This window comes from Monodon monoceros, unplaced genomic scaffold (genome assembly GCF_005190385.1).
Source record: "Monodon monoceros isolate NGI ecotype Baffin Bay Population unplaced genomic scaffold, NGI_Narwhal_1 Super_Scaffold_17, whole genome shotgun sequence".
Lineage (NCBI taxonomy): Eukaryota > Metazoa > Chordata > Mammalia > Artiodactyla > Monodontidae > Monodon > Monodon monoceros.
In genome coordinates this window covers 20886761-20908675 of record NW_021703773.1, presented here as the reverse complement: position 1 = coordinate 20908675, position 21915 = coordinate 20886761, and the positions used below count along the sequence as shown (strand labels likewise).

At 40.6% G+C, this 21915-nt stretch overlaps 1 protein-coding gene across 1 annotated transcript; it reads left to right on the top strand.

Annotated features, from left to right (window-relative positions):
* Positions 1 to 1468: 1468 nt before the first annotated feature.
* LOC114897490 (cytochrome P450 4V2) lies at positions 1469 to 18104 on the top strand. The gene is made up of 11 exons (XM_029226273.1): positions 1469 to 2063; positions 6436 to 6548; positions 6938 to 7023; positions 7823 to 8013; positions 8426 to 8495; positions 9971 to 10097; positions 12060 to 12245; positions 15242 to 15344; positions 16154 to 16288; positions 16382 to 16561; positions 17780 to 18104. Exons 1-11 carry the CDS (start codon positions 1469 to 1471, stop codon positions 17950 to 17952), a joined length of 1959 nt encoding a protein of 652 aa, XP_029082106.1. The 3' UTR covers positions 17953 to 18104.
* Positions 18105 to 21915: the final 3811 nt, after the last annotated feature.

Genomic DNA, 21915 nt, shown 5'->3' with positions numbered 1-21915 from the left:
CCACCCCATCCCTCCCTCTTTCTCGACTTCCTGAGGTCTGCAGTTGTAGGTTATATTCCTTGTTTTGTCCACAGGGATTAGCAGAGAGTCAGATATAGACAAATCTTGTACTTTTATAGCTTTAATTGGCCTTGTGGCTCAGCCTCAGTCCTTTAGAGAGAAGGAAATGAGAGCCCAGAAGATATACTGAAAGATATTACACAGATATATTTTTTTAAAGTGTTAAAGTAATTCAACAATATGGAAGTGAATAACACAAAAAGTGTAAGTTCTTCTCCATTCCCATGCAGTCGAGTTGATCATTATTTTTCTTTCCAGGTATTAGTCTAGCTGCAGAGAAAAAAAATTCTCCCAAAGAGGGCATTACATTATATATTTTGTTCTGCAACTTGTTTATTATTTTTTTCCACTTAATATTTCATGAACGTCTTTCTGTGTCGGTATATATAGATGACTTGAAGAAATTCAGTTGGAGAAAAGTCTTAGGTATGTTTTTCTCTACATCAAAGAGGCTCTGCAGGTGGCTGCAAGTAAAGCTAATCCAATTAAGCAAAATAAAAATACAGGGTATTCTCAATATTCCAGCTTCCTTGGCACTTTTCCTATAGCTTAGGGACGTGCTGCTAGGAGAGGGACCCTCCATCCCAGCGCCTTTGTGAAGAAGGATCAAGTGTACACAAGGGAACCAGAATCAGGATTGGGCACCTGGAGAAAAGAGAGAATTTGGTAGTTAGGGAAACCAGCCCCTGGGCAGAAGTGGAGCATTCTCCTCACTGTCCTTACCTTTTCCCTCCGCAGGCTCAGAGGTTTGTCTCCTTTCCCTTTTGAGAGCACTCCATAACTACTGTCTCCTTATCGAAACCTCCCCTCCCAGCATCACTTACCTCCACCGCTTTCAGAGAACGCGACCTCCATCCTCTCCCACCCGCCCTTGCCTTGTTCTCTTGGGGTGCTACCTTTTCTTGTTCCCGAAAATATTTTGAAAAATATTTGGATCACAACAACCTTACTCAACTCCCCTGTGTCGCAATCAGCCATCCGATGCAGACTGATAACTGGTGCCCCTAAGGTCGTGTCCCTAAGGCTACTCTGGATCAGAGTAGGTAGCTGCCCGAATGACCCCGATGCGGATGCCAGGATGCAACCCACCCCCGGGCGGGTAGGCAGCCAGTCCCACCGGAGTGGACCACTGGCAGATGTGCAAGGAAATGAGCTTAGGTACCCAGCCGGGAAAAAACGAGCTCCAGAGGCTGAGTTTCAAACCAGATACTTATTTCCATTTAAAAATATCCTGCGCACTCTAGCCTGAGTCGTCCCATTCCCAGCAGAGGGGGGCCTATAAGCCAAAGCTCAGCCCCCTCTGGCCCCGGAGTGCCTCTCCGTCACTAAGCTGCCTTCCATTTCACCTTCAGCATCCTCCCCGCTCCACCCACTAACGTGCCACCATTTACATCAGCGCAGCCCACAAATGCTCGTTTCCCGGACTTTCGTTTTCTGCTCGAAGCAAACAAAGAGGCCGGTTACGTCGGCTTGGGCCTCCGCAGTGCCTGATCGAGGAGCCTCGGAGACTCCAACCTTGTCGCGAGAAGCAGGGCTGCCCCCGCTTCAGGGCGGCCAGGCCTGTGCCCACCTCCGGCCGGCCGGGGAAGTGAGCGGGGCCGGCGACGCCCCCTTCTGCTCCCGGAGCGCCCCGCACCCTGCGGGCGCCGCCCGACTTTCCAGAGGCCAGGAAACTCCGCCAGGGGCTGGCGCCCTTGACCTCCCGGGGCTGCACCGCGCCCGCCGCCCCGAGCATCCCGCCCCGCGGTCCCGCAGCCTCAGTCCAGGTGCAGAGCGGCCCGCAGGCGCGATGCTGGCGCTGTGGCTGCTGAGCTTCGGGCAGAGGTTGCTGCTCTGGGGCGGGTTGTGCGCGGTCTCCCTGGCGGGCGCCATCCTCACCCTGCACCTCCTGCGGATGGTGGCGAGCTACGCGTGGACATGGCAGCAGATGCGTGCGGTCCCAACCTTGGAGGGCGCCTACCCCTTCCTGGGACACGCGCTGATGTTAAAGCCGGACGCGAGAGGTAAGGGACCGCGCCCAGGCCGGCCAAGTCCCCGTCCCAGGGATGGGGGCTCCCGACCTGCGCCGCGCCACCGGCCTTCCTACAGCCTGGACACCAGGGCTTGAGGTGCTGACGCTGGGAGAGAGGATTTGTCACCCGCTGGAGGATGGAGTCCCAGTTCTATTTAGTTTCCCTATGACACCTGGCAAAATTGCTAGTGCCCTCCGTTCCCAACGAACTTTTTCTTTGTGTACAGCGTAGGTTGCAGTATCTCTGAGCTTTTGTCCTGAATTTTTGCTTCTTCTCTTCCCACCTCCTACCTGCTCCTACCTCAGAGCACTGCAGTCTTTGCTTGTCTTGGCTGTTAAAGCCTTAAAGGCAGAAACTTCCCTGAACAAGGCAAATTCTTAGAACTTAGAAATCTCCCTCTCTCTCTCTCTCTCTCCCTCTCTCTCTCTCTCTCCCTCTCTCTCTCTCTCTCTTCCCCTCTCTCCCTCTCTCTCTCTCTCTCTCCCTCTCTCCCCCTCTCTCCCTCTCTCTCTCTCTCCCTCTCTCTCCCCCTCACATTTATTTATTTGAAAACCACATTTGTAAAATCATCTTGGATAATACTTAAAGCAGAGCTAACCTCCCCTTCTATCCTAAGGCTTTATAGTATTAAAAAATAATTGTGTAGAAATATGAACCCTCCCCTCCCCACAAAAGAAACAATATACTTGAGGAGTCTCATCATATTCTTTTTGGGAAGTTTTCTAAGAATTGAAATCTCTATTGAATAAGACCTGTTTCAAAACAAACTGTGAGTTGACTGGAATATTTAACATAATTCTCTTTGGAATTACTTTCTGAGTGAAGAGAATGACAGTGTACTGTCTTTTATAAAGGGACTTTTTGATCCGTCATACAAGTACTGGATTTTGGCAACAGGTAAACTTTTGCTCAATTTCCAGCTTTGCAACCAAGTTGATGGATTTGGGGAAGTTGTTTGAAACTCTCTAAGTTAGAGGGGTTTTGTTTGTTTGTTTACCATTTACTTGTAAATGTAACTGTATTACAGAGTAATTTTAAGGATGAAATTTAATGCATGTGGTATCTAGATCACTGTCTAGAACTTGGTTAGACTAAGTTAGTTAAAGCTGTCAATCAACCATTTATTGAAGCCCTGCTTTGTGCCCAGCATTGAGCTCAGCAAAATTGGGGATATCAGAATATTCTGAGAAATATTCCCTGTTCTCAGCACCTTTGTCTCTTATACAGGAGGCTGTGCCTTTCATTTTGTGGCTACTGTCCAAATTCTGCCCTCAGTAATTCCACCTGGAGTATTGCAGTTGTTTTCCCATGAGCCCTTTGAACTCTAATCTCTTGCTTTTGCATCTATGTCAGCACCCGTCTTCCTCAGCTGCCACCTGCTATTGGACATGATATCTTCAAACCACAGATTCAGACTTCCCTGTCTCCTCTGTCAGACCAGACCAAGGCAGGCAGTATATTAGCACGAAGCCAGATATTTTGATACTGTTGACCTGACCCAGCTCTTTTCATGGCAATGTTACCAACTGTCTTGACCAGAAGACATTTTGAAGAAGTGCGGTAATATGGTTAAGGTGGTGCATTCTGGGGTCTGACTGCCTTGGGTACAAAGCCAGATTCCACCATTTACCAGCTCGGTGATACATTGGGCAAGTTGCTTAACTGTGCACAACTTCCTCAATTGTTTAATGACAGTAATAACAGCATCCCTCCCCATATAACTGTGGTGAGGCACAAAAGACATAATACACCTGAAACCCTGAGCACTAGATCTGACATATAATAACCTGCCATAGCAAGTAAATATGACATAATGAATGTTAATTATTTTAAGACTATTATTATTAGGTTTGGCGTGCAAACACTTAAAAAAATCAAGACTATTGATTTAATTTTATATGCAGTGGACATCCCCAGCCTTAGCCCTTCTCCAACTTTGAACAACTTGCCCTGAAGCTCAGGGGTGGGTGAAGCTTAAGGATGGAAGAGGACCAGGGATGGACTAAGCACGAGCACATTTTTTGACATGGAAAAAGAGCTGAAGAGCTTAATGGTTCTGTTTTTTATGCCATACCAGTTTTTCCCCTTGCCCAAATTCCCACATAAAAAAAAAAAAAAAACCCTGTCAAAATCTCAAGCATCATATTAGTAGCCTCACAGTGAGTTTGGGATGAATCCCACTGTTGTCAATCAGGCATTCCCATTGCCCAGGAGAAGCCCTGGATACCCATATGCCTCCCAACTAGCCTTCCCCTCCACAAAATTGGAAAGGAAGAAGTAAAACTGTTACTCTTTGCAGATAACATGATATTACAGAAAACCCTAAAGATTCCAGCAAAAAAAAATTATTAGAGCTAATAAACTACTTCAGTAAAGTTGCAGGATACAAAATCAATATATAAAAATCAGTTGTGTTTCTATACACTAATAATGAACTATCAGAAAGAGAAATTAAGAAAACAATCCCATTTACAATTGCATCAAAAAGAATAAAATACCTAGGAATAAATTTAACCAAGGAAGTAAAAAAGGTGTACACTGAAAACTATGAGACACTGCTGAAATAAACTGAATAAGACACAAATAAATGGAAAGATATTCCATGTTCATGTATTGGAAGAATTAATATTGTTAAAATTTCCATACTATCCAGAGCAATTCTCAGATTCAATGCAATCCCTATCAAGCTCTCAATGACATTTGCCACAGAAATAGAATAGTACCAAATTTTGTACGGAATACAAATGACCTCAAATAGCTAAAGCAATTTTGAGAAAGAAGAACAAAACTGAAGGCATCACACTTCCTGATTTCAAGATATATTACAAAGCCATAGTAATCAAAACAGTATGGTATTGGCATAAATGCAGACACATAGATCAATGGAACAGAATAGAAACCCAGAAATAAACAGATGGTGGTCAATTAATTTAGCACAAAGGATCCAAGAACACATAATGGGGAAAGGACAGACTCTCAATAAATGGTGTTGGGAAAACTAGACAGACACTTGCAAAAGAATAAAACTGGACCACTATCTTACACCATGCATGATAATAACTGAAAATTGATTAAAGACTTAAGTGTAAGACCTGAAGCCGTATACCTCATAGAAGAAAACATAAGTGGTAAGCTCCTTGATTTTTTGGATTTGACACCAAAAGCAAAGGCAACAAAAGCAAAAATAAACAATTGAGACTACATCAAATTAAAAAGCTTCTGCACAGCAAATAAAACCATTAAGAAAATGAAAAGGAAACCTACAAAATGGGATATATGATTTGCAAATCATATATCTAATAAGGGGTTAATATCCAAACTATATAAAGAACTCATACAAGTCAATAGCAAAAAACCCTGAACAATCTCATTTAAAAATGGGCAGAGGGTCTGAATAGACATTTTCCCAAAGAAGGCATACAGATGACCAACAGATACATGAAAATGTGCTCAACATCACTACTCGTCAGGGAAATGCAAATAAAAACCACAATAGGACTTCACCTCACACTTTTTAGAATGGCTATAATCAAAAAGACAAGAAGTAACAAATTTTGGCAAGAGAGAAGGGAACTCTTGAGCACTGTTGGTGAAAATGTAAATTGCTGCAGCCACTGTGGAAAACAGTATGGGGATTCCTCAAAACATTAAAAACTGAACTACCGTATGATCCCTCAGTTTCACTTCCAGGTATATATACCAAGAAAATGAAAACATTAACTTGAAAAGATATATGCACGCCATGTACACTACAGTATTATTTACAGTAGCGAAGACATGGAAGCAACCTAAGTGTCCATCACTGGACGAATGGATAAAGAAAATGTGGTATGTACACACACACACACACACACACACACACACACACACACACACACAGAGGAATATTATTCAGTCATAAAAAAGAAGGAAATATTGCCATTTGTGAAAACATGGATGAACCTTGAGGGCATAATGCTCAATGAAATAAGTCAGACAAAGCAAGGCACGTATTTTGTGATCTCACTTCTGTGTGGAATCTAAAACAACAACAACAAATATCTCTCTGGGAGATATTAAGTGACTTGTCCAAAGTAAAACAAAAACAAAAACCCCAAGGAACCAAAAGACACAATAAGGAACTTATTACAAAATTTTTGTCTTTTAAAAACTTTTTATTGGAGTATAGTTGATTTACAATGTTGTGTTAATTTCATGTGTACAGCAAAGTGAATCAGTTATACATATACATATACCCACTCTTTTTTAGATTCTTTTCCCATATAGGCCATTGCAGAGTACTAAGTAGAGTTCCCTGTGCTGTTATCCTTATTAGACAAAATTCTTGTCTTGATTAAATTTAAGATTAAATATTTTCTCCCAGATTTTTTTCAGCAGATGATTCAGTACACTGAAGAATACCGACACCTGCCACTGGTGAAACTATGGCTTGGGCCCGTACCTCTGGTGTTCCTTTATAACGCAGAAAATGTGGAGGTGAGTATGTGGCAGATGTGATAAATATTCCACTGTCTGTCTGATGGTGTGGGAATCTCATTAGATGTGGTCATCCTCCGGATTCACCTGCCTCTCCCCTCTCCCCTCAAGAAATGACTCTGCTTGGTTCTTAGTTTGTGGGAGGAACCAGGAATCATCTTGGACATTTTCCTTCCTTTCAACTCCATTTAGTCCTCAAGACTGAATGACAATTATACGTTCAAAACTCTAATTACATTTCTTTGAGGCACAGGAATGAAAATGAATCACAGAGAAATAACAATTATGAAATCTTGCTTTAAAAATTTGTTGTGTTCTAGCCAGGTGTTCTTATAACTGAAATTGTTTTGATGTCTATATCCCTCAATTTTTTTTTTTCTCTTTTAAAGGTAATTTTAACTAGTTCAAAGCACATTGACAAATCCTATATGTACAAGTTCCTAGAACCGTGGCTTGGCCTAGGACTTCTTACAAGGTACCTCAGTGGAAATTTGTAAAGCTGTCTTGTAGAAACAGTTATTTCTATGAGTAATTTGTTATTTCAGGAACTGACACAAGGTATTCTTCCAATAGCAAGATTGAGGTATTGGGAATTATGGGAGAAGCTGGAAGGAAAGGTCCAGCTAACAATGGGCCTTTGATAGATAGGGTGTATGGTAATCTCCAGCCACTATATTCAATAATGATAATCACTAGTGTTCCAAGAAAAATGAGGAGGTACTGATGTATAAATGGAGTAAAGCCAAGGATAGTTTGCAGAAGGGAAATCTTGAAAATATAATGAAAAAGGCAGTCACCCTCAGAGAAGTGTATCGAACACAGTAGCCTCACTTCTTGAGTTGGCACCCAGAAACAGGACTCCATCCTCTGAGAAAGGGCCTAGCAAGAGAAAGGCAGGACCCTGGTGGGGACTTTGGAGAATTCAAAGATAGTAGAGATGAAAGAAAATCATGGAGCAGTGGATCATCTGAGGACTAAGATGTTGATAGAGGGGAGAAAAATTCTAATTTTTAGAAACTCAGAGCTTAGAAATTTAGAACAATTCTTAAATGTTTCCATTTTTAATGAATACTCTTCTAAACATTAGTAATATAGAACAGTATTCAAAATATTCACATTCTGTAACTATACATGAGTCTTTGTCATTCTGACCAAAGCATTTGAGAATCTGTAGATTAAGCTGTTTCAAGAGAACTTGATGATGACTATATTTATATTTTATTTGTTTCAGATGTTGCTTCTTTTTTCTTTGTAACCGTGTATTTTATTTCTAGTACTGGAAACAGGTGGCGCTCTAGGAGAAAAATGTTAACACCCACTTTCCATTTTACAATTCTGGAAGATTTCTTAGATGTCATGAATGAACAAGCAAATATATTGGTTAATAAGCTTGAAAAACATGTTGACCAAGAAGCATTTAACTGCTTTTTTTACATCACTCTTTGTGCCTTAGATATAATCTGTGGTAAGTCTCAATGATTTATTTTTAAAGTTAGGATGTAATGATAAAATGGCACAAATAGAAAATAACAGTCCATAGGGCGGGGCGGGGCAGGGGAGAAAGGACATTGGGTTCTTCTGGAAGGTCCTATTGCTAAATTAGCCACCTGAGAAGCAGCAGCCATTCATAGGACTTCGGACAAATGGTCACTGAGCCAACATGACCAGAAGGTCTGAGGGAAGGAAGGGCAGGAACTGGGAGTAAGAGAAGCAGTAAGAGAAGCAGGAACTGGGAGTAAGAGAAGTAGGAAAAGAACAATTCTACAATATATATGAACAGAACAGGACATAATGTCTTTTTTCAAGTGTCTGCCACTGGAAAATGTAGCCAAGATATATGCATGAGTTGAATGGTTGCTTCTCACTATATTTTACAGAAACAGCTATGGGGAAGAACATTGGTGCTCAAAGCAACGATGATTCCGAGTATGTTCAAGCAGTTTATAGGTAAATGAAGCCCTAATTATTTCTAAAATTGTTATTGGGAATTCCCTGGCAGTCCAGTGGTTAGGACTCTGCGCTTTCACTGTTGAGGGCCCAGGTTCTATCCCTGGCCAGGGAACTAAGGTCCCGCAAGCTGCGTGGTGTGGCCCAAAAAAATAAAATAAAATTGTTATTGATCAGGGCTTTAAAAAATTCTTGCTAATAATTTCTGTCTGTACTGTAGCTTTTTCATCATTTCAAAGTGAAACATTATACTAAAAATTAACCTAACCATTTAAGCATATCTTTCAACAGTACAGGAATGGTTATGGCACATCCAGATTATGCAGTAATTTTAAATGACTATTTTATAATATATCGAGAGATTACATTATGATGCTAAGTGATAAAAGAAAGACATAAATTTTTTGGTAGTTTGATAACCACTAGGTATAAAAAAATTATTCATAGAAAAAGCTAGGAGATACTATACCAAAATGTTAGCTGCGGTTATTATTGTGTGTGTGCTCTCTTTCTTATTGTGTTTTGGTTTTGTTGTGATTCATTCTCCTTTCCTATATTTTCTGCACTGAGTATGTATTATTTTTTAATTGAAATAATCAACTTTACTTTTAAAATTGCTTGTGATTACTCAGCTATTAAGAGGCAGGGCCAGGATTTGATTCAATGCATCCTATCTTTAAGTCCACGGCTCATTTCACTTCATCTTAACAACTACTTGTTGAGCATCTATAATCTGCCATTCACTGCACAAGGTACTGACTAGTTTTATACGGGCACATGAAACAGAACAGCAGGGGAGACAGGCATTGAAGCAAATGAATATAAACTTATAAATTATAATAATTGCTTAGAAAGAAAAGATCAAGTTGATATGAGAGAGGAAAACAGGGATGTGTTTACAGATTGCGTGGTCAGGAAAGGTCTTCTCTGAGGAATTGACATCTAAGCTGGTCATGAAGGAGGAAGATCGTGTAGGGGTCTTTCTGCTTCTCACTGGGAATAATGAGGGTGGTGCTCGTGACAGCTATGTGACAGATGAGCATTTAATGAGCACTTTTCTGTGGAAGAGGGCAACCCGTAGTTTACTGGCACTACGGAGGAGTGAGAAAGCAAATGAGTGGACACCATAAAGAGGCAGATTTCATATCAGCTTGTGCTACAAGAGCCACAGGCAGCCTGGGGTGGTCAAGAACTCTCCCTGGAGAAAAAGAAGCAGAGATCAGATGACCATTTAGTAAGGATGTTTTATAACAGATTCTTCATTCCTCTAAAGGACCCATTAAATGTTTAAGCTTCACTGGATGTGGAATACCCCATGCCTTCATTGTTGAGTGTAAAGCCTGGATCTTAGTAGCCTCTAAGACGAATCATTATCATCCCTACATATTACCCTCATTGAGAGCGGGCATCAATTAGGTGCTCACGAAATACACATTTTCAGTGTATCAGCTGATGTGTTTTTATCCTATTTATAGGATGAGTGATTCAATACATCAAAGAATGAAGATGCCCTGGCTCTGGCTTGACCTTTTGTTCTTTATATTTAAAGATGGATGGGAACACAAAAGGAGCCTAAAAATCCTACATAATTTTACCAAAAATGTAAGCACTTGATTTTTTTTAATTGTGATAAAATATACACGACATAAAATTTACCATTAACCACACTCTCAGTGTTCTGAAACCATCACCACTCTCCATTTCTAGATCTTTTATGCGTCCAAGATTTTTATGCTGTGTTAACATACCCTGGAGCCTGTGTCTCATAAAATAAAAGTTGAATAATAATGGAAAGGAGACAGTGTGATTACATTTTAATTATGTACTCACCAAAATATTAATTAAACACTTGTTAGGTGCCAAACACTGTACCAAGTGTTAAAAACATAGTAGTAAGATATGTATGTCCCCTGAAAGAGGTTAGTCTAGTAGAGCAGGTTGTCTATTAAAAAAATTACAAAATGTGATATGAACTATAAATATTTATTAACAATCAGGGTGCTATGTTGAATGAATAAAGAAGAGGGGATCCATGTTATGAGAGTCTTAGGGAAAATGTTTGGATTAGGCAGTAGCTTTCAAAGGCAAAGGGCATTTATAGCAGTATCTCAACTTGGAAAAGATTAAAATTAAGTAGATGTCACTATTTTACTTCCAATTAAAAAATAACAAGGAGATAGTGATATTGTTTCAGATATAAGATGTCAGTCTTGTGTTAAACATGTGCTTTTGACAAAGCAATATTTAACTGAAAATATACATCAAATTATGATTTAAATGTACTGATAAAAGTACCAATTTAAATATATTCTCTCTTTGCTGTCAGTTTCAGTTTAAACTATATTGGCATTTCTTCCTTACAGTGAGGTACAGCCTGTCACCAACAGATCATGTGGTTCCCAGTCAGGAAATGTTGGATGAATGAGGTGTTGGATTGAGGTGGCCACAGTGGAGGACAGAGTTATCTCCATTACTCGGCAGTAGGAGAATGACCACATTTTTCCTCAAATTACATGCATTACTATCAATATCAATAATTAATGAATTCCAAATTGGATGGACAATATTATTTATTTAATAAATATTGAAAGTTGCATACTGAGTGCCAGGCCCTAGGGGGTTCCCCCAAGAATGAAAGGAGATACGGTGTTTTGTCCTCAAAGCACTTAGGATCTATTCATTCAAATCACTTAGCAGCAGGTTTGGTCAATTGCCTGATAGGAGAAGAAAGTTGAAATGTATAGCCAAATTAAGTTTATGGGCTTTAATTCTTTTATTCATTCAGCAAAGATCTAAGGAATGTCCTTAAAATGCCAGACAGTGTTCTAAGGGTTGGAGTTATATCAATGAACAAAGACAAATTTGCTGCCACATGGATGGTACATTCATGCATTATATTATATAGCAAGTATACTATAATGTCAGGTGGTAAGTGAAATGGAAAAAAAAAATAAAGTAAGGCTAGAAAGATAGTGAGTGCTAGGGACCAGGTTAGCAGTGATCCGGGAAGGTCTTTCTGATGGTGTGAGAAGGGGTCAAGACCTTAAAAGGAGGGAGGGAGTCAGCCACACTGGCATCTGAAGAAAGAGAAATCTAGGCAGCAGGAACAGTGAGCACATAGGGTGAACTGACTGCTCAACCTGCTGTTTCTTGTCCCCGATGCAAGCTGTAACGAGAGCAATCCATTATTAGTCTATTATATAATGATTGCATTCTCCCACCACCTAAACTTTTTCTCATTAGCTCATCCAAATCTCTAGGGCACCACTTAGGGGATTACTAACTCTATCCCCGTGTTAGAAAGATGGCAGAAATAGCACTTGAATATTCTGAATTTGTCTGACATTAAATTTGTTTTTTAAAGTCTTACCAAATAACGTCCTAAAATGTTAACAGGAAGCTTTACTATATTTTCCACAAGAGCCTAAGTTATTGTTGAGTTAGAACAGGAAAGGTTTCATGGAAAAAAATCCATGAAAGAAGCTAGTATATTTTCATAAGAAAATATATTATGAGGCTACATCAAATTCCAAACAAGAGCATATGATTGTTTAACTCATACAGGTCATCACTGAGCGGGCCAATGAAATGAAGAGACATGAAGAAGGTAGAAGTAATGACAAGGACTCTCCTCCACGCAATAATAAACGCAGGGGTTTTCTCGACTTGCTTTTAAATGTGACTGATGACCAAGGGAACAAGCTGAGTTATGAAGAGATTCGAGAAGAAGTTGACACCTTTATGTTTGAGGTATTTTATCTCATCACATTATTTTCAGGTATCATTAAACAAATTGCAGTTATTTTCTAGAATCTTTAGCATCATTTTTAAAAGTTTATTCAAGTTTTAAAGTAGCTTCATATAACTGAGGATGAGTCGCTACATTATAATTAGAAATTACAAAATGTAAGAACCTGATTAAGTACCAGATCAGCTTTCTTCTTCAGAAAAAGCCTTTGACTCGTGGTGAGTATAGCGCTAGACACATTGTTTTCTCAGGAAAACCTAAAACCCACTGGATTTTTCCAAGTAGAAAAGAAGTCAGAAATTGCTTTCCCTATATTGCTTCATGCTTTTTAAAACTTTCTGAAACCCACAAGTCTGTCTTTTCACTACCTCCTTTTTGAAGTTCTAGCAAATGAGTGCTTAGCTCTTGCTTTGAGCTGCCCAAACTAGAGAAGATAGCAAGAGCCCTCCGACAGAGAATTTAACTAGTTTGTGATTCTAAAGGGATTTCTGACCTTCAAATAATGAAAAGAAAGATGCAGTTTTTACAAAAGGTAATTCTAGCATTATTAAATATTACAAAGAGTGAATCTCTCAGTGTGTGGATTGCCAAATAAAGATGAAGAAATGGTTTTAAAAAGCTCCCTGTGGTAATATCCTGGAAGTGGAGGAAAGTGAAGGGCATGGGTAGCTTTGGATGGCTCAGTACATGCCAGCCATGGATGGTGTGAGCAGCCCTGCTTGCAGGCACCTGGGTACAGCGTACCTCTGGGTACAGTGTACCTCTGGGTATACTGCCAGATCGCACATTCTCCCGGGGGCACAGTATAGGAAAGCAAGCTGTGTCAAGGGTCCCTAGACCCGAGTTCTCATTCTGGCTCCATGCTAACTAGCCTTATGAGATGGTGCCAATCATCTCAGATTTCTGTCACAGCTTCCCTGTGTATAAAATAGAGAGATGGATTATATCAGTGGTTTTAAACTTCTTTTTTAAGCAGAGCGCTTCATTGAAAAGAAATTTTATGCAGAAAATGGACATCTAAATTAGCTAAAAAGTGGAGCAGTGTTAAGCTGGGGTCTCTGGGGCCAAATCCCACCTCTAACCTGTACTAGAGGTGGGACCTCGGGTAACTCATGGAGCCTTTCTGGGCTTTGGTGTCCTCACTGTTATAGCACGGGCCTCGCAGGATAATTACCAGGATTAGATGAATGATTTTTTAAAGCGCACGAAGAATCTTGCTCGGCACATGGGAAGGGTGTGGTGGATATTGGCTATTATCATTTGAAGTTAAAGTGGAGAGACCATCTCACATCTCCGCCCTGCATACACACGCACACACACACGCCCACATACATACACTCTCACGCACACGTGCACACACACATCCTTCTCCTACCAAAAACCTCTCACTTTCATGAAAACAACCAGAATAATGATCCGTTTCTTCCAGCTCTAACATTGTTTGAAATTCTAAGTTCTTTCTTCTTTGCATCAAATAGGAGACACACCTCGTATGATTATAATATGGTGACCTCCTCCATAAAGAGGTTGCAGGTTATTACGACCACACCTTTCCTGCCCCAGGTGCTGGCCACTGGATACTAAGGTTCCTGCCCCTGCCCTGTCCCACCAGCCCGCTTCTATAAACTGTGTGCTTTGTGCTTTGCTTAATCCTGCTTTCCTCGGGTAGCAGACGCGTGGAAGCAGGAAGTTCAGCCGACATCTCTTACACATTGGGATCAGGCTTCCGCCTATAAATTCAAGCGAAGTTATTAAGAATTCTTTAGCAAGAGCACTTCCTCCTGTGACTCTGGTAAACAACTGAGTGAAATGGGCCAGATCTGGTCCGCAGCTCAGGGTAGTCTCTGTGAAGGAACAGCAAGCCTGAGAAGAGGCAATGGCACCAATATCAGAGACTCGGAAAATATGTATTTTATAAAATTGCAGAATAAACCTCAAACAATTCAACTTTGAAGCTGTTTTATGAAGCAAGTGCTTTGGAGATTTCTGCCCAGAGAAAGAAAAATTATAACCATTACTTGTGTTGCATGGGGAAAATGGAAAAGTAAGAACTTCCATAGAGGAAACAATTTGTTTTCGGTTTAGTTCCCCTAAAAGTCTTATTCATAGAGTTATAATATTATTATTGATTTTCCAAACTTTTTTTTTCTGCAGAACTCATGTAAAAAAAATTCTTTGTCTGTTCTTAATCTCTAAAATGTAAATATCTGTATCACGTATTTCACAGAGTCTTTCTAAAGGAAAATTGAATTAGTTTCTGCAAAGTACTTAGTATTTTGCCTAAAGCTCAGCAAGTATTACGGGAGGCTATTTATCAACTTCCTGACATGCAGGATGCTACTCAGACCACACATAGACACCCTGGCGTCCAGGGCTGACAGGTAAAGCCTACCTTACAAATGCTAGAAGGTGGAGGAGTACAGATCTGGTAAACTGGCTCATAAAAGTCAGGCTTTTTCCCCTTAAAAACAGTCAAGAGCACCTAGTTCCCTTGGAAGGCCCCCTTATTAGCACAGCCTAGCCACTTCTCACCACATATGCATACTTCTTCTCAATTATGAGAAGAATAACCATTATGATACTTTTCAGATTTAATCACCTACAGCAGATCATTTATAAGTTGACTCAGAGGTTCTGTTCCTATTTCCCTTTGGACAGTGTACTTACAGCCTTCCTTTCATTCCTCAGAGCATCACAATTACCTTTTTATATCATGTATTACTGGAAAAGATTCCTCTTGGTAATCTCCCGTCCCTCACAGTGATTCAGGGAGTTGACTGATGGCTTTTGGAGCTCGAAGGACCTTAGAGTGTTGAAATACCTATCTAAGCATGAACCTTCCCTTTGAAGGGATTGTTTTGTTTCTCACCAAGGTGAAATACTGTACCGAATTGTTTTATTCTGTCTCTGTCAAATCCAGAGACAATTCCAAATAGAGTTCTCTTTTCTAATCTTCGCAATACTACTCCACTAAGTTATTTTTTCCTTACATTTGTAGGGTCACGATACGACCGCAGCTGCAATAAACTTGTCCTTATATCTATTGGGTTCGTATCCAGAAGTCCAGCAAAAAGTGGACAACGAACTGGAGGAAGTGTTTGGTATGTTTCGTCCCTTCACTATTTACACTGTGGGTACCATGTCCATGGAAGCAAGTGCCGTTCCTGCTCATGAAGCATAAACAGCAGGACCTGTTCTAAAGATACAGCAATAAGCAGGAAGGCCCCCCTATGGGATCCCTTCCAGTCCCAGTCTTCTTAGCAAAGCCTTATTCATCACTTACAGAATACAGGCATTTGCTAATTGCATGGCATGTGACTGCACTGGGCTAGATGCTGGGGATGCACAGATAAATGTTACTGTCCTCAAGCATCTCACTGCTTAATAGATGAAGCAGACATATCTACATAAAGCATTGAGTCATGGGGTCAAGGAAAACTGTTTCATACAGCATTGCATCTGGCCACCAATGAGAGAAAAGATGCATTAAGCCGGTAGCGCAAACTTTTCTACGACACAACCAGCAGTCCGCAGGTAAGCTGTCCTAGGCTGATGCCAGCAGTGATGTCACTGGAGTCCCAACACCCCAAAAGGAAACTCTGTCCCATTAATCAGCCACTCTCCTCTCTTCCCCCAGCCCCTGGCAACTGCTAAGTTACTGTCTGTCTCTATGGATTTACTACCTGTTCTGAATACTTCCTATACATGGAATCCCACAACATGTGACCGTTGGTGTCTGGTTTCTTTTACTGAACATATCTCATTTTATTTTGATTATGGGTAATACTAGAAACTCTACTTTAGCTGTAGGTATTTAACATGTTTTGATGCATGTATTCTTCTTCAATGTCCCATCCCCCAAGCTCAAATAATCCTTTCCTTGTTATCTCATGTATTTACTTAAAACCAGGGAGATCTGATCGTCCTCCTACCTTAGATGACCTGAGGAAACTTAAATATCTGGAATGTGTTGTTAAAGAGAGCCTTCGCCTTTTTCCTTCTGTTCCTTTCTTTGCCCGTAATCTTAATGAAGACTGTGAAGTTGGTAAGAATTCTATAATTTGAGTAGGAGGGAGAGTGGATTATTTTAATGTTTGTCTTGCTCCATCCTCACGGCCTATTGACTACTTCTTGACAGCGGGTTACAAAATCGTGAAAGGCTCTCAAGTAATCATCATGCCCTATGCACTGCACAGAGATCCAAGATACTTCCCCAATCCTGAGGAGTTCAAGCCAGAACGGTTCTTTCCCGAGAATTCGAAAGGACGTCATTCATACGCATATGTGCCCTTCTCTGCTGGACCCCGAAACTGTATAGGTTTGTATCCGGCAGAACTTGTTTGACCTTTCAGGCCTGCAGAGTAGGGGGTTTCACACAAAAATTTCTTGAGATGTAGCAGCCCATAGGCAACTGTCTTTTTAAAAAACTGGCTTCCTCTTCCCTCCACTTTACTATACATTATTTTTTAAAATATGACTGTCATAAAGTGTATTAGTTTGTTAGGGCAGCCATAACATGGTACCACACACTGGGTGGCTTAAACCACAGGAATTTATTTTCTCCCAATTCTGAAGCTAGAAGTCCAAGATTGAGGTGTCAGCAGGATTGGTAATAAATACCTGCTTAGCTTGTAAGTGATCTTCTTCTCCCTGTCTCCCCACATGGTCTTTCCTCTGTGTGTGTCTGTGTCCTAATCTCTTCTTTTTATAGGGACCACCAGTCAGATTGGATTAGGGTCCACCCATCTGATTATTTTATTTTATTTTTGACCATTTTAATTTAATTACTTCTTTAAAGTTCCCATCTCCAAATAGTCATATTCTGAGATACTGAGGTTTAGGACTTCAACCTATGAATTTGGGGGGACACAATTTAGCCCATAACATAAAGCATAAATAGTTTGAAAATGTTGTAGCTTTTAGATTAAAATAGAACACACTTCATATGGTACAAACCCTATTTATAACAATTAGTTATATTTAGCTTAATTTCTGTGTTTGTTGATTTTAAGAACTGCATTTTGCAAAACCAAAACACAAGATGCTTACCACAAGGCCAGACGAAGTTCTTAAGCAAAGTGAATGCACGTCACCATGCATTATAAAGACTATCAGCTTCAGAATCTCTAGCATTTTATCGTTTATGTAACTGCAGACATTTGTAAATTAAGGCCAGATTTAAATGGATGAATCTGACGCTTATTTAGTACCTCTCGAGTAAATTAAATTTAAGTTAAAGGCCTAAATAAGAAATCAGTCGAGAGTAGTGATTCTCATGCTTAAACGAGCCCAGGATTCATCTCAGGTTTTGCTAAAATACAAATATCTGGCCCACTTCAGCTGTTCAGATGCACTGGGTGGGAACAGGAAGGGCACTCAAGAATCTTCATGTTTTACAGGCATCCCAAGTGATTCTGATTCTCCCAGGGCCCACTGCGAAAATATAAAATTGCCTGCTTCCTCTAATTGGACTTGTGATTTCTCACATTTGAGATACATCTATCATTAAAGTGTTGCTATTTACATTAATTTGAAGGTCAAAAGTTTGCCATGATGGAAGAAAAGACCATTCTTTCCTGCATCCTGAGGCATTTTTGGGTAGAATCCAACCAAAAAAGAGAAGAACTTGGTCTGGCAGGAGAACTGATTCTTCGTCCAAGTAACGGCATCTGGATCAAGTTGAAGAGGAGAAACACAAATGAATCCTAACTATGCTACTGGGCTGCTCTCTTACCACAAAAAGGTCTTTCTTTAAAGGAAGCTTTGCATTTACAATTTGTAGATCATGAACTCAATATTCTTAATCCCTAAACCTAATTTTTTTCTTGTCCCCATTTACCTTGGGGTCAAGTCTGCCAAAGTGCGAGTTTTCATATCTCCATCACCATCATAGCTCTGACCCCTGGTCTTGATCCCAAAAGTAAACTGATGACTGTACCCAAATAAACACATAAAAGCTTCTCAGCAGAGGGATCCACAGGCCAATCCAATTTCAATCAACGGACCCAAAGGATACAATTTAAGTTCCAGAATATTTTTAAGGTATTCTTGTAAACTCAGGAACATATAGATGCATGTATATATATACATTTGTTTGAAAAGGGTGAGTAATTAAGTACTTAGACATAAGGAGCTTAAGTTTCAAGAATTATATCAGTGGCATCAATTATGAGAAGAAAAACCATTATGATACTTTTCAGATTTAATCATCTACAGCAAATCACTTATAAATTGACTCAGAGGTTCTGTTCCTATTTCCCTTTGGACGTGTACTTATAGCCTTCCTTTCATTCCTCAGAGCATCACAATTACCTTTTTATATCATGTATTATTGGAAAAGATTCCTCTTGGTAATCTCCCGTCCCTCACAGTGATTCAGGGAGTTGATTTATGGCTTTTGGAGCTCGAAGGACCTTAAGAGTTTATCAAGTTATGCCGTGGGCTCTCCCTATCCACGAATTCTGAATCCATGGATTTAACAAATGGCTGATAAAAAATATTTGAAAAAAAATTCCAGAAAGTTCCAAAAAGCAAAGCTATTTACATAGCATTTACATTGTATTAAGTATTATAAGTAATCTAGAGATGATTTAAAGTATACAGTTGGAAGTTCAAGATGGTGGAGTAGAAGGACATGCGCTCACTCCCTCTTGCGAGAGCACCGGAATCACAACTAATTGCTGAACAGTCATTGACAGGAAGACACTGGAACTCACCAAAAAAGACACCCCACATGCAAATACAAAGGAGAAGCCCCAATGAGAGGGTAGGAGGGGCGCAATCACAATAAAATCAAATCCCATAACCGCTGGGTGGGTGACTCACAAACTGGAGAACACTTATACCACAGAAGTCCACCCACTGGAGTGAAGGTTCTGAGACCTGCGCCAGGCTTCCCAACCTGGGGGTACAGCAACGGGAGGAGGAATTCCCAGATAATCAGACCTTAAAGGCTAGTGGGATTTGATTGCAGGACTTTGACAAGAATGGGGGAAACAGAGACTCCACTCTTGGAGGGCACACACAAAGTAGTGTGCACATCAGGACCCAGGGGAAGGAGCAGTGACCCCACAGGAGACTGAACCAGATCCACCTGCTAGTGTTGGAGGGTCTCCTGCAGAGGTGAGGGGTGGCTGTGGCTCACCGTGGGGACAAGGACACTGACAGCAGAAGTTCTGGGAAGTACTCCTTGGCATGAGCCCCCCAGAGTCCACCATTAGCCCTGCCAAAGGGCCTGCAGGCTCCAGTGCTGGGTCACCTCAGGCCAAACAAACAACAGGGAGAGAACTCAGCCCCACCCACCAGAGCAGCACCCAGCTCTACCCACCACCAGTCCCTCCCACCAGGAAGCTTGCACAAGCCTCTTAGATAGTCTTATCCACCAGAGGGCAGACAGCAGAAGCAAGAAGAACTACAATCCTGCAGCCTGTGGAACAAAAGCCACATTCACAGAAAGATAGACAAAATGAAAAGGCAGAGGGCTATGTACGAGATGAAGGAACAAGATAAAACCCCAGAAAAACAATTAAATGAAGTGGAGATAGGGAACCTTCCAGAAAAAGAATTCAGAATAATGATAGTGAAGACGATCCAGGACCTCGGAAAAAGAATGGAGGCAAAGACTGAGAAGATGCAAGAAATATTTAACAAACACCCAGGAGAATTAAGGAACAAACAAACAGAGATGAACAATATAATAACTGAAATGAAAAATACACTAGAAGGAATCAATAGCAGAATAACTGAGGCAGAAGAACAGAGAAGTGACCTGGAAAACAGAATGGTGGAATTCACTGCCATGGAACAGAATAAAGAAAAAAGACTGAAAAGAAATGAAGACAGCCTAAGAGACCTTTGGGACAACATTAAATGCACCAACATTTGCATTATAGGGGTCCCAGAAGGAGAAGAGGGAGAGAAAGGACCCAAGAAAATATTTGAAGAGATTATAGTCAAAAACTATAACCACCCAAGAGATAACCACCCAAGTCCAGGAAGCACAGAGAGTCCCAGGAAGGATAAACCCAAGGAGAAACATGGTGAGACACACAGTAATCAAACTGACAAGAATTAAAGAAAAATGATTGAAAGCAACAAGAGAAAAATGACAAATAAAATAGAAGGGAACTCCCGTAAGGTTAACAGCTGATTTCTCAGCAGAAACCCTACAAGCCAGAAGGGAGTGGCATGATATATTTAAAGTGACATACAATGGAGAAAAGACAGTCTCTTCAATAAGTGTTGCTGGGAAAACTGGACAGCTACATCTAAAAGAATGAAATTAGAATGCTCCCTAACACCATACACAAAAATAAACTCAAAATGGATTAAAGACCTAAATGTAAGACAGGACACTATAAAACTCCTAGAGGAAAACATAGGAAGAACACTCTCTGACATAAATCATAGCAAAATCTTTTTTGACCCACCTCCTAGAGTAATAGAAATAAAACCAAAAATAAACAAGTAGGGGGTTTCCCTGGTGGCACAGTGGTTAAGAATCCGCCTGCCAATGCAGGGAACACAGGTTCGAGCCCTGGTCTGGGAAGACCCCACGTGCCGTGGAGCAACTAAGCCCACATGCCACAACTACCGAGCCCGCATGCCATAACTACTGAAGCCCATGCACCTAGAGCCCATGCTCCTCAACAAGAGAAGCCACTGCAATGAGAAGCCCATGCACCGCAATGAGGAGTAAGCCCAGCTCGCTGCAACTAGAGAAAGCCCACGCACAGCAACAAACACCCAACGCAGCCAAAAATAAATAAATTAAATTTATTAAAAACAAACAAAAAAAACCAGATGGGACCTAATGAAACAAAAGCTTTTGCACAGCAAGGGAAACTATAAACAAGATGAAAAGACAACCCTCAGAATGGAAGAAAACACTTGCAAATGAATTAACGGACAATGGATTAATCTCCAGAATATATAGACACCTCATGCAGCTCAATATTAAAAAAACTAACAACCCAATCTAAAAATGGGCAGAAGACCTAAATAGACATTTCTCCAAAGAGGACATACAGATGGCCAAGAAGCACATGAAAAGCTGCTCAACATCACTAATCATTAGAGAAATGCAAATCAAAACTACAATGAGGTATCACCTCACACTGGTTAGAAAGGGCATCATCAGAAAATCTACAAACAACAAATGCTGGAGAGGATGTGGAGAAGGAACCCTCTTGCACTGTTGGTGGGAATGTAAATGGATACAGCCACTATGGAGAACAGTATGGAGGTTCCTTAAAAAACTAAAAATAGAATTACCGTATGACCCAGCAATCCCACTACTGGGCATATACCCAGAGAAAACCATAATTCAAAAAGACACATGCACCCCAATGTTCACTGCAGCACTATTTACAATAGCCAGGTCACGGAAGCAACCTAAATGCCCATCGACAGATGAATGGATAAAGAAGATGTGGCACATATATACAATGGAATATTACTCAGCCATAAAAAGGAACGAAATTGGGTCATTTGTAGAGACGTGGATGAATCTAGAGACTATCATACAGAGTGAAGTTAGAGAGAGAAAAACAAATATCGTATATTAACACATGTATGTGGAACCTAGAAAAATGGTACAGATGAACCAGTTTGCAGGGCAGAAATTGAGACACAGATGTAAGAGAACAAACGTATGGACACCAAGGGGGGAAA

Coding starts and splice junctions, on each gene's coding strand:
- LOC114897490 (XM_029226273.1), top strand. CDS start 1,469: ATGCTCGTTTCCCGGACTTTCGTTTTCTGCTCGAAGCAAACAAAGAGG. Junction 12,246..15,241: donor TTGACACCTTTATGTTTGAG/GTATTTTATCTC, acceptor TTACATTTGTAG/GGTCACGATACGACCGCAGC. Junction 16,289..16,381: donor TAATGAAGACTGTGAAGTTG/GTAAGAATTCTA, acceptor ACTTCTTGACAG/CGGGTTACAAAATCGTGAAA.